Source organism: Monodelphis domestica, chromosome 6, assembly GCF_027887165.1.
Source record: "Monodelphis domestica isolate mMonDom1 chromosome 6, mMonDom1.pri, whole genome shotgun sequence".
Classification (NCBI taxonomy): domain Eukaryota; kingdom Metazoa; phylum Chordata; class Mammalia; order Didelphimorphia; family Didelphidae; genus Monodelphis; species Monodelphis domestica.
Genome location: NC_077232.1, coordinates 204,932,011 through 204,944,618, shown reverse-complemented (window position 1 = coordinate 204,944,618; position 12,608 = coordinate 204,932,011). Strand labels below are relative to the sequence as shown.

General features: G+C 36.7%; 1 protein-coding gene across 5 annotated transcripts in view; it reads right to left on the bottom strand.

The window, feature by feature from the left end:
* Nucleotides 1-4,210: 4,210 nt before the first annotated feature.
* Nucleotides 4,211-12,608, bottom strand: part of KLHL2 (kelch like family member 2) — a 143,520-nt gene continuing 135,122 nt past the window's right edge. For all 5 annotated transcript variants that reach the window (XM_007496153.3, XM_007496154.3, XM_056802863.1 and 2 more), the window contains 2 exons: nt 6,105-6,248; nt 4,211-5,356 (listed from right to left, as the gene is read on the bottom strand). In XM_007496153.3, coding sequence (XP_007496215.1) covers nt 5,328-5,356; nt 6,105-6,248 — 173 coding nt within the window. In that variant the 3' untranslated portion in view covers nt 4,211-5,327. The remainder of the gene's footprint in view (nt 5,357-6,104; nt 6,249-12,608) is intronic.

Here is a 12,608-nt window from a genome sequence, read left to right as displayed (position 1 = left end):
GAGAACACTGTAATAAAGTGAACATTCCTCAAAATAATAAATGCCATCTATCTAAAACTATCAGTAAACATTATTTGCAATGGGGATAAACTAGAAGCCTATTCAATAAGATCAGGTTTAAAGTCAGGATGCCCATTATCACTACTACTATTCAGTATTATACTAAAAATGCTAGCTATAATAAGAAATTGAGGGAATTAGAATAGGCGGTAAGGAAATAGAGCTATCACTCTTTGCAGATGATATGATATTATACATAGAGAATCAACCAAAAATCAAAACAATTAACAACTTTAGCAAAATTGCAAGATATAAAAGAAATCCACATAAATCATCAGCACCAATAAAGTTCAACAGCAAGAGAGAGAAAATGAAATTACATTTAAGATAACTGTAGACAAATATAGACTACCTGGGAATCCTTCTGCCAAAACAAACCCAGGAACTATATAATCACAACTGCAAAATATTTTCTGCACAAATAAAATCTTATCTATATAATTTGAAAAACATTAATTGCTTGTGGATAAGTTGAGCCAACACAATAAAAATGATAATTGCACTTTAATTAATTTACCTATTAGTGCCACATCAATCAAACTAACCAAAAATTATTTCATTGAGCTAGTAAAAAATAATAAAAGTTATCTGGAAGAACAAAAGGCCAAGAATATAAAGGGAATTAATGGGAAAATAATATGAAGGCAGGTGGCTTGACTGTATTGGAATCAAACTGTATTATAAAGCAGTAGTCACCAAAACAATCTAGTACTGGTTAAGAAATAGAGTAGTGGATCTATGGAATTGATTAGGTACTCAATACCCAGTACCAGTAGTAAATGACCATAGTAATCTACCATTTGACAAACACAAAGATCCAGGTTTTTGGAAGAACTCTCTATTCAACAAAAACTGCTGGGAAAATTAAAAAATTGTATGGCAGAAAGTAGTCACATACTAACATCTTATGCCATATACTAAGGTAAAGTCAAAATGGATACATGTTACAGAAATAAAAAGTGAAACTATAAACAAATTAAAGGAACATGGAATAGTTTGCCTATCAGATATCTTATGGATAAGGGAATAATTTATGTCCCAACAAGGCAGAGAGAACATTATAAGATATAAAATAGTTAACTTTGACTATATCAAATTAAAAAAAATGTGCACAAACAAAACCAATGCAACCAAGATTAAATGGGAAACTGGTAAAAAAAATTTATAGCAAGCATCTCTGACAAAGGCATTGTTTGAGGTGATTCAAATTTCTAAGAATACAAAGCATTCCCCAGTTGACAGTCAAAGGCAATTTTCATTTGAAGAAATTAAAACTATTTTAGTCACATTACAAAAATGCTCCAAATCACTATTAATGAAAGAAATGCAAATTAAAACTCTTGAGGTAGCACCTCACACTTATCAGACTGGCTAATATGTCAAAATAGGAAAATGATAAATATTGGAGGGGATGTGGAAAAATTGGGGCACTAATGCATTGTTAGTGGAGCAGTGAACTAATACAACCATTCTAGAGAACAATCTGGAACCATCTCAAAGGGCCATAAAAATGTGCATACCCAATGACCCAGCAATATCACTACTAGTTCTGTATCCCAAAGAGATAAAAGATAAGGGGGGAAAGACTGACTTGTGCAAAAAATATTTATTGCAGCTCTTTTTTTGTGGTGGCAAAGAACTGGAGACTGAAGGGATGTCCATCAGTTGGGGAATTACTGAACAAGTTGTAGTATTATGACTGTAATGGAATGCTATTGTGTTATAAGAAATGACAAACTAATGACAAAAAAACCATGGAAAATCATACAAAGTGGTGCAAAGTAAAGTGAGCAGAATCAGGAGAACATTGTACACAGAAACAACAATAAAGTACAATGATCAACTGTGAATGACCTATTTTCAACAATGCGAAGATCCAGGAAAACTTCAAGGGACTCATGTTGAATAAAGGCTACCCACTGCCACAGAAGGAACAGATGATCTGAAAGCAAATTGATGCATGCCATTCTTTACTTTATTTCCTCCATGTATTTTTCTCTATTATAAGTGACATGTGTCTTCTTTCAAAACATGACAAATATGTAATACATATTGTATAATAACATATGTATAACCTGTGTCATGTAATCTGATTATTGAAAATTATATTAGCATGTAATGTGGAAAAAAGTAAAAATTTGAATTCAAATAAACTCTGCATCTTACACTAGCTTTTTAAATTAGAAAAAAAAACTACTCATCTGCACCTACTTGTGTACCCTGAATAACTCAATCTTTTCCAAAACTGAAGACTTGCAACAGTAACAATCTTATGTGAAGTTTATTCTAGAAAACATCTATATATTTTTTAAAATAGGATTCAAATAGACCATTTAGGCTTACATGGATAAGTAAACATTTAACTATCATTAAAAATGAATGAATCTATCTGGCTTCATACACTTCCAAGTTGTGTGACCCTGGACAAGTCACTTAAGCCCTATTATCTAGCCCTTACTGACCTAAAATAAGGGTTTTTGATTTTAAAAAGATTTTATATTATAGATGAATTTCTGATCTGCAGTTAATAAAGGGAATTTCTATATCTAAAGTTCCCCACAGTTAAAGAGAACTAAAATCTGGATGATATGTCCACAATGAATAATTAAGGGAAATCATTATATTTTAGGGGTCTCTTCCCAAAGGTGGTGACTTCTCATGTGAATAACAGACAAGATAATGTCCTCTTCTAATTTCTTTGGTGATGTCAGAGACAAAGCAGTTTTTTTTTAATTTCCAGCAGAACTACAAACTGATTCCATTTACTTTTACATTAGAAAATTCCAAATATTAACAGTATTATACATTAATGTTTGAATGTATAGCTTGACTATTAAGTCAAAAATAATTCTACCACACATGTAGGTATCTTTCCTCTTCAATTATGAACGAGTCCTATAAGATGGCTTATTCTACTTTTGAAGGGATATAGTAGGGAGAGGGAAGCCTGGGTCTCTCTTTCATGCCTGCCTGGAAGTACAGTGGCTATTTATGGGCCTGATTCTCCTGATAGGCATGGAAACTTTGAGCAACTTAATTTCCAAACTGAATCAGTTTGCCCTTCCGTAGGCAGCCTGATGGCTCCTCATTCCCAGGGTTTCCCATATAGATTCTATATTTAATGCAATTGGTTTTGGTCCTATGGTCATTAAGAACACCCAAAACTCAAGCAATCCACCAGCTTCAACATCCTCAATAGGAGGTATTACAGACATGTACTACCACTCCCTACTTCTTCCTCCCTAATATAACCCTTTTTTTTTCAATTAATAAGCATTTATTTTCTCTCCTTCCTACTTCTCCTATATTGAGAAAAGAAGGAAAAAGAAAACTTGTATGTAACAAATGTGAGTAGTCAAGAAAAACAAATTCTTGTACTAACCATGTCTAAAAATGTCGATCTCATTCTTCATCTTGAATCTATCACCTCTCCATGGGCAAGTGGGTAACATACTTCATCGTCCATCATCCATGATTCTTCTTGAATCAAGGTTGGTTATTTCATTAATCAGTCCTCAAATCTTCAGTTATTTGTATTTACCATGTTGTTATTGTAGAAATTTTTTTCCTGGCTCTCAACATTTCATTTTGCATCTGTTCACATGTCTTCCCAGATTTTTCTGAAATGATCTCTTTCATTATTTCTTATGAGACAATAATATCCTTATGTTTATGAATCAAGCCCACCAACTTAAACTCTAGCTCTTTCCCTCCTCCCCAACACACAGCACTGTTGATCTCTTTAATTTGCCACGCTTAAAGGATCCTCTCTCTGACTACTTGCTGGTTGGAAGGTAAAGGGTAATCATCCAGTTATACACTGATTTCCCATTGTTCCCCAACTTCCTTTCAGTCCTAGTGCTTTTTGCCCCATTGACTCCTTCCCTTCTCTGAGAAGTAAACACCTCAAGAGTATTTCTTATCAAACCCTGGAGAAATGTTTCTGCTTAAGTGACCCGATTCTCTTTGGGGGAAACACCAATTAGACTTTCTAATTTCCAACTCAGTAGCCCTGGTTATCTTTCCTTCAGCAATGGCTTAAAATGCAAAATTACATAAGAGCAGAAAGCTGGATGGAAACCAGATAGAACTTTTGCTTACAAGCTGTTAAAATAAAAGAGAGATGCTTTAACAAACTAAATCAAAGCCATTAGGAAACAAATAATATACAAACTTTTATTCAAAGATAACAGTTCAAGAGGACAAATTTTGGTCATTTTTAAAGGGAATTTATCTGAGAATCTTCTCAGGAAAAGAAAATTTGATCCACAAACATGGCCACACACAGAATGTTCTCTCTCTGTTAATAGCAGCTAAATGTACACACACAGAAATTATTCATAAAACCATGCAAATTCAGTTGAGTCCCATACATTCATTATATTCATCAAAAACCTGCAGTTTTGCTCATGCCATAGAGTCACTTTTTGAGAAAACAAACAAAACTCAATTACACCAAAAACATAAACAAGATTAAATCAAAAGAAGTCATAAATAAGCATGACTGGTATTTTATTTCCAAATGTTTGGCATTACACTTGTTCAAGTGTTTCCCACCATTTCCGTTCCTCAGAAGTGGCATTTGTAAGTGTTTAGCATTGTTAAATATCAAAAAATACAACTCTGTTTTACAATGTAGTATACTGGCAGAATTCAAAGTCCTGGGCCAATTATAAATAGTATAATCAAGTTCTGAACATTTTCAAAGGAAAGCAATCTAGACACATATGATTATATGCACACAACTCATCATATTCATTGAATCAAATACGTTTTATAAAAGCAAACAGTTTGATCTCCCTGCCAGTGGGTATTACAGATGGAGGCTTCCACACCCATTCAAAGCTGGACAGTTTGTGGAGCTCCGGATTTCCTGGGGAGGAAACAATAAGGACAAAATCTACTTGGACCAGAATGCACGTGACTTTTTTCCTTCTTCACAGAACAATCCACAGTCATCGGTTGTTTGACACTGATTGGTCCTTAGGAAAGCAATTTTTGTCTGAAAACTTGATAATAATAAATACTGTGGTCCATACATCTTGTTAAAAATTCAGTCAGCTGCTGCTCAATGCAGAAAACTCCTACACGGCGCTTCGACCTAGAATAATCTTCAGCGTCTGATGCCTTTAATGGCAGACGAACTTATCTTCTACTGAGACTCAAAGTGCAGCCATGAGTAGAGAAGTGTTAGACCCCAAGTCACTTCAAAAATACTTGTTGAAGCCTGTTTCCAGAGGATAAGTAAGTAGAAATCCCTCTTCTGTTCATAATGGTTTATCAATAACTGTAACACCTGGCAGAAGAAAGGAGGAAAGAAAATTGAAGAGGAGGGCAGTGCTCTCAGACAACCAATCTCTCTTGAAATCATCAAAGAAAAAAGTATAAGAAAAATAAGGCTTCCCAACTCTGAGGTCAGTTCTCTACTCTATTCATCACACACTAAGTTCACATGTGATTATTGTTTCTTTAAAAACCCTTACCTTTTGTTTTAGAATTGATATTCTAAGGCTAGGCAACTGGGGTTAAGTGACTTGCCCAGGGTCACACAGATAGGAAGTGTCTGAGGTCAAATTTGAACCCAGGAACCTCAGGACTCCAGACCTGACTCTCTATCCACTCATCTCTATCCAGCTACTTAGCTGCTTCATGTTATTATTATTATTTTTTAATTACCTGAAATGCAATTTGAAGAGGGCTTCTTTAGATTTATACGTGTAAAAAGTCCAATATACTATAAACAGAATTAGAGTTTTAATCCTGCCTTATAGATTTACTGGTTGTGTGACCCTGAGCAAATATGTCACTTAACCTCACTCATCCTCAGTTTCTTCATCTATAAAATGGGGGCAAAAAGAGAACTGTCATCACAGAGCTACTGAGAGGGTTGAATGAGATGACATATGTAAAGTGCTTTTCAAACCTTAACGTACTATGTAAAATGCTAGTTATCATTAAAATCATCATCATTTTAATTGGACATTGAATCTAAAAAAGCTTCTATAATCTTAGAGTAGAACTGAAAGAAAGTGGATGATTGTTACCTGCATAACTTCTCCCTGTGCTCATACAAGATGACACCACTGTCCATTTATCCGTGGTTGGGTTATAATACTCCACTGATGCCAAGTTACAGGAACCATCATCACCTCCAACTACATACAATAGGCCATTAACAGCACAAACACCTTTAAAATGGTAAGGGGTACAAAAATGAAGAAGAGTAAGAATTTTAGATGGGAAGAGAATTTGTTTCCTTGGAGAAAAGCTAGTTTAGAAAATGAATGACCTCAGAGACCTTTTGATATGAGGAAGGTCTTTCTTCTACTACAAAATGAATAGTAGATGACTTGTCTGCTTTTTAGGATAACACCTGAGGGCAGTTTGTTTGTTTTTTTCTTTTCTTAAAGTGTATTTAATATCCTTTAAAAAGGTTCAGCACTCCCATGGCTGGCACTTAAGGGCAATAGAGAATTTAGTAGTAAATTAAGAAAGATCTAGATCTAACCAATGATCCCCAGGTTCTTGCAGACTAATTTACTAAGTCATTATAGAGTCCAAAAATAGGATCAAGACTCAGGTGTGAGCCTGGATCTTGCTTATAAGAGTGAAAGGATCTCTTTAGAGCAGCTGAACTAGAAACCCTCCTGGACAACTAGCTACAGATGATCCCCACTCTCTTCAAACTCAGTTTATTATGAAATCAATGTCTTGGCATTTGCAAAATGGTAACCTTAGATCTGTTTACAAACTGTGATAGAGATAGAGAGGGAACTAGAAGCAAAAACCAGAGTTACTGGCTTGTCCTTAGGCCTTTCTCTTACATCTCTGCAAAACAGAGTGATTTCCCAGTTGTTTAAAGGCTGAGTATTTCCCCACGAAAAAATATTCATTCATATTCAAGAAAGAGAGAAGGGGAAATTTCTCTCTATAAATCCAACATGAATTCATTTTATAGTTATGCCCCTATTCCCCTAAAGCCAGAGAGAAAATGGGTTTAAGTTTCATAGAAATTGATTACAAGATTTTTTTTCTCTTTTTTCTTTGATATAAGGGACAGTTCTCTAGGAGGCTATGGGGAAAGGAATCATGGAGAAAGAGAGGTGATATAAAAACAAAGAGAGCAATGAAAATTATTTTAAAGCTAAAACCATAGGCAGCAAGCTGGCTCAGTGGATGGAGAGCTAGAGACAGGAGGTCCTGGGTTTAAATCTTGCCTCAGACATTTTCTAGCTGTGTGATCCTGGACTCCCCAACATATTGTATTGGTTTTAAGATGGAAGGTAAGAATTTTAAAAAACCAAAACAGTTAACATCTTCCCCTGTGAAATCCACTGTCTCCCATTAAATTCTCTCATTCTTAGAACTATATACTCTCCTGTTCCCCGGAATAATTAGTCAATCATTCAATCAACATTTCTCAAGTGCCCACAATGTGCCAGGTACTGCGCTACCTCCTGGGGATACAAGAATAGGCAAAGGAAAGTTCCTGCCCTCAATGAGTTTACAATCTAATGGAAAGTCACTGGGATTCTACTAGCAGTTTATTTCAGATGATGGAAGAGTGGTAAATAGAGACATAGAAATAATGGAAAGCAATTTTCTGAGAACACAGTGAATCTTTGGGGGAAGTTAATGCTTCACTATTTCAAGGGTCTATGATGTCATGGGCGTGGGTGCTCCCCTCTGTGCAGGCTACCAAATGAACACAAATGAGTAATCCACAGTAAATTCCCCTGACAAGAGTGACTCATGAAAATCCTTTTATCTGCAGAGTGCTCTCATGTACTTAATGTTACAGAAAAGGAGAAAAAAAAACAACACTGAAGATGCCCTGATGCTTCACAAAAACAAACTGCCCATTTACTGTCCCTCAAATTCAAAACCTGGATCTGTTCTTGTTCTAAATCCTACCCCTCTCCACAGGGGCTGTTAAAAAGTGGGATAAAGCTATCTAAGAGCCTTCGGTCCCCTCATCACCCAGGAGCCCGCAGGTGCCTCAGAGACCTTTAAGCCCAGTCCATCCAGAAACAAGAATCCCAGCCTCTGCTTAAAGACCTAATCGTTCCCCTTCTCTGGCGGTCTGTTCCATTTTGGGATGGATTTAACAGTAACAAAGTTGTTTCTGACATCAACCCAAATGTGCCTTTTGGTAGTTTTTCACTTTGGTACTTTGAGACCAAGGAGAAAGAAGTCTCCACGTGGCAAACCCATAATGATAGCTACCATGTCCCTTCTAGGTCTTATCTCATCCTGGCTTTAAGATCTTTTGATCAATCTCCCATGTCCTATTTTCTAGTGCTTTCATTATCTTCATCGATCTCTTCGAGAAATTCTCTGTCTTCAGATCTCTCTCAAAATGTGGCGCTCTACACCAAAAGCATGACTTATACTTATTTTCCTTATATTTATTCTGGATATACATGGACAAATATATGTTATATATATACATATATATAACATATATTAGATTTATTATATACACAAGGGTGCATATAAACACACAAATATGTGTGTGCATACAGCACCATGTTTATTTTCAGCACAAATGTGCACAAACACATAGGTACACATAAACATTACTACACGTGTTTGTAGGCATGTGTGTGCATACAAACATATGCATGCCTATCTACGGATATAGTCAATAACTTGGCCAACATGTGTTAAGTGCCTTCTATGTGCCAGGTACTGTCATCTGGGAAAACAAAAAGAGGCAAAAGCCAATCATTGCCCTTCAAGAAGCTTACAGTCTAATGGAGGAGACAGCGTGCAAACAAATGTAGACAAAACAAGCTCTGGAGAGGATAGATAGGAAATAATCAACAGCAGGGAGGTCCTAGAATGGAGGAGTTGGGGAAGGCTTCTGCTAAAAGGTGGAATTTTAGCTGGAAATTAAAGGAAGCCCAAGAGATCAGGAGTCGGAGCAGAGGAGGGAGAGTGTTTCATATATGAGCAACAGGACTTGCAGTCCCAGATCTCAAACTATACTATAAAGCAGTGGTCATCAAAACAATATGGTACTGGCTAAGAGACAGACATGAGCAATGACAGGATAAAATGCCTGGAGCTGAGAGATGGACAGAAATAAAATAAACATGGACTGAAATAAAAACTTAAATAAACACTTAAATATGGTTAGCCAGGAGGTCAGTGTCACTGGATTAAGGAATAAGTATTAAGAAGTAAGGGATAAGGGAACTGGAAAGAGGACTAGGAGAGGGTTAGGCTATGAAAGACCTTGAATGACACATAGAACAATTTGTATTAGGTCTTGGAAGCATTAGGGAATTGCTGGAGTTTCCTGAGCAGCAGGGAACATGATCAATCTGTACTTTAGGAAAATCACTTAGTCACTGAATGGAGGATGGTTTAGAGTGGGGAGACTGGAGCTTGGCAGCACCACCTACAAGTTTTGCAATAGTTAAGGCAAGGGGGAATGAGGATTTTCACCAGGAAGGTGACAGTGTCAGAGAGCAGAATGGGTGTATCAGAGAGATGCTGCATCAAGACCTTGACAACAGCTTGAATGAGGGTGGGGGTGAGGACAGTGAGAAGTCCAGGATGACCAGTAGGTTGTGAGCCTGGGACAACAGTGACAGAGAGTAGGACGTGGGGAAGGTTTTGGGGGGGGGGAAGAGTTCTGTCTTAGACACAATGAGGATAAGTTGTCTACTGAAACATATTCTTGTCTTCCCTATTAAAATGCAATCTCTTTTTTTCAGAGAAGGGATTATTCCATTCTTTGTATTTCTATCTGCATAGAGTAGATGCTTAATAAATGCTTATTGATTCACTGGCCCTGGTCAATCAATGGTTAAGAGATGGTAGAAGAATAATTCTCTCTCTTGTTTTGGGCACGATGCCTTTTTAATCAAACCTAGGAGAACATTTGATGTCCTGGTTGTCGTGTCCCTCTGCTGATGGCTGCTGTCCAATTTCGATCTTTCTTACAGGGACTGTTGTTTAGCTAAGCCTTTCTCTTCCTTTATCAGGAAAATTGATTTTTCTCAACCCAAACTGAGAATTTTACTTTCATAATTATTGCTTTTTTGAAAAAAACTCAAGTTAGGCATTTTTCTTACCTGTCAAGAATTTTCTGGACTCAGATTCTATCACTAACACAACTATTCTATTTTCAAGTTTTGCGTCACCTGTAATTTTAATAAGCAGGCCATCTAAGAATTCATTCAAGTTTCTAAAAATGTTCTGAATTACAGAGACCTAAAGCACTCTGTTATTTCCCCTCAACTTTCTATTGGTTATGCACATAGTTTCTCTCATCATGCTTCTTGCTAGAGGACTTCTGAATTTTAGAAGATAAGAAAAAATAGAAAAAAAGTACTTTATGTATAAAGAGAATTTAATTACTTTTATATTTCTAAAGAGGAAAAATATATACAAGATCATCTTAGCTTTTAAGACTCATATTTCATTGTTGATTCATACTGAGCCTGTCATCCATTTAAACTTCCAGATAATTTTTCAGACTTAAAGTTTATCTTTCCTTCATCTTATATTTGTGAAGTTGCTTTTCAGAATCCAATAATAAATCTTTATCTGTATACTTATTACATTTCATCTCATTAGATTAAGTCCAATGCTCCAGCCTACCAAGAACTTTCTGGATCTTAGCCCTCCTAGCTTTCTGGTATTTGCACATTTGATGAACAACAGATTAAAAAGATGGTGGCTCCGAATGGGAAATGGATTTCTGAACCATAACTTAAAAGATGGCAATGAGGGGCTCTTGGCCAGGAGTGAAGGACATCTAGGCTGGTAAGAATGTATTTTCCTGATATTTTGCAAGTCTAATCAAAAAGTCTTTAAAATAAAAAAGAAAGGGAAAGAAGAAAATTGCTAATGTTCATTTAGCAAACTAGACACCAGAAAGAATAGCTCTAATGAAGGAAAGAGTATGAGTTCACAAGGGACAAAACCCAAGAATGAAGTCAGTAGTAAACTATGGGTTCAAAAATTTATACACAAATAATCAATAGTTGGGGAGAAAAGCAAGAGAACTAAAGGTTCTACTATAAGGAGCTTTCTTTGAACTCGGATTCACTGAGACTTAATGGGATGAAATCTATGACTAGAATATGGCTCTATATTGTTCTACCTTGTTCAAACGTGAAAGGATAGGTAAAAAAAGAAAAAATATTGTACATTAGAAAGGTAAACTCGTGTGTGGACGTTTGGGAATCAGAGCTGAGGAGAATGAGGGATAGCATTTGGGTAAAGAGCAGAAGAAAGAAAAACAGATAATTTCATCATTAGATGATCATTATCAACTACCTGAACAGAAAGAGGAAATCAATGAGGAGTCCGGGGAACAGAGCACAAACCTGGCCTAGTGGCATTGAATAAGGGATTCTGATTATCTAGAACTCTGTCAGAGAACAGCTACTAAGAGCTCTAGAATCCTGATGATGCTTTCATCAAGGTGACAAGGTGACAGAACCATCCAGCCTAGATCTGATTCTCACTTACCTGGGAGAGGATACTGAGGTAGAAATGATAGAAACCTTGGGTGAAAGTGACCACTCTTTGATAGAATTTGTATAGAAGAGAAAAAAGCCAGGTATAGTTTGAAGGCATACTAGGTTTGGAGAGAGCAGGCTTCAAAAGGAACAAAGGAAGGCAAGGTAGTATCCTATGGATGAACATTTTTATAAGGGAAGTCAACCCCTGGGATACGGGAAACTCAAGAATGGAACTCTGAAGATCCAAATTCCAATGAGAAGGGAAAAAAAAGATAAGAATTATCTAGAATTTGTTCAGCCATTCCCCAATTGAAGGGCATCCCCTCATTTTCCAATTTTTGGCCACCACAAAGAGCACAACTATGAATATTCTTGTACACGTCTTTTTCCTTAATATCTCTTTGGGGTACAAACCCAGCAGTGCTATGGCTGGATCAAAGGGCAGACAGTCTTTTATAGCCCTTTGGGCATAGTTCCAAATTGCCCTCCAGAATGGTTGGATCAGTTCACAACTCCACCAGCAATGAATTAATGTCCCTACTTTGCCGCATCTCCTCCAGCATTCATTACTTTCCATAGCTGTCATGTTAGCCAATTCCACGGAGACTGGAACAACCTCCAGGAAGTGATGCAGAGTGAAAGGAGCAGAACCAGGAAAACATTGTACACAGAGACTGATACACTGTGGTACAATCGAAGGTAATGGACTTCTCCACTAGGGACAATGCAATGTCTCTGAACAATCTGCAGGGATCTAAAAAACACTATCCACAAGCAGAGGATAAACGGTGGGAGTAAAAAACACCAATGAAAAGCAACTGCTTGACTACAGGGGCTGAGAGGAAATGACTGAGGAGAGACTCTAAATGAACACTCTAGTGCAAATACCAACAACATGGAAATGGGTTCGAACCAAGAACACATGTGAAACCCAGTGGAATTGTGTGCCGGCTATGGGAGAAGTGGTGGGAGGGGGGCGGGGGGAGGAAAAGATAATGATCATTGTTTCCAATGAATAATGTTTGTAAATAACCAAATAAAATAATGTTTAAAAAGTAAAAAAAA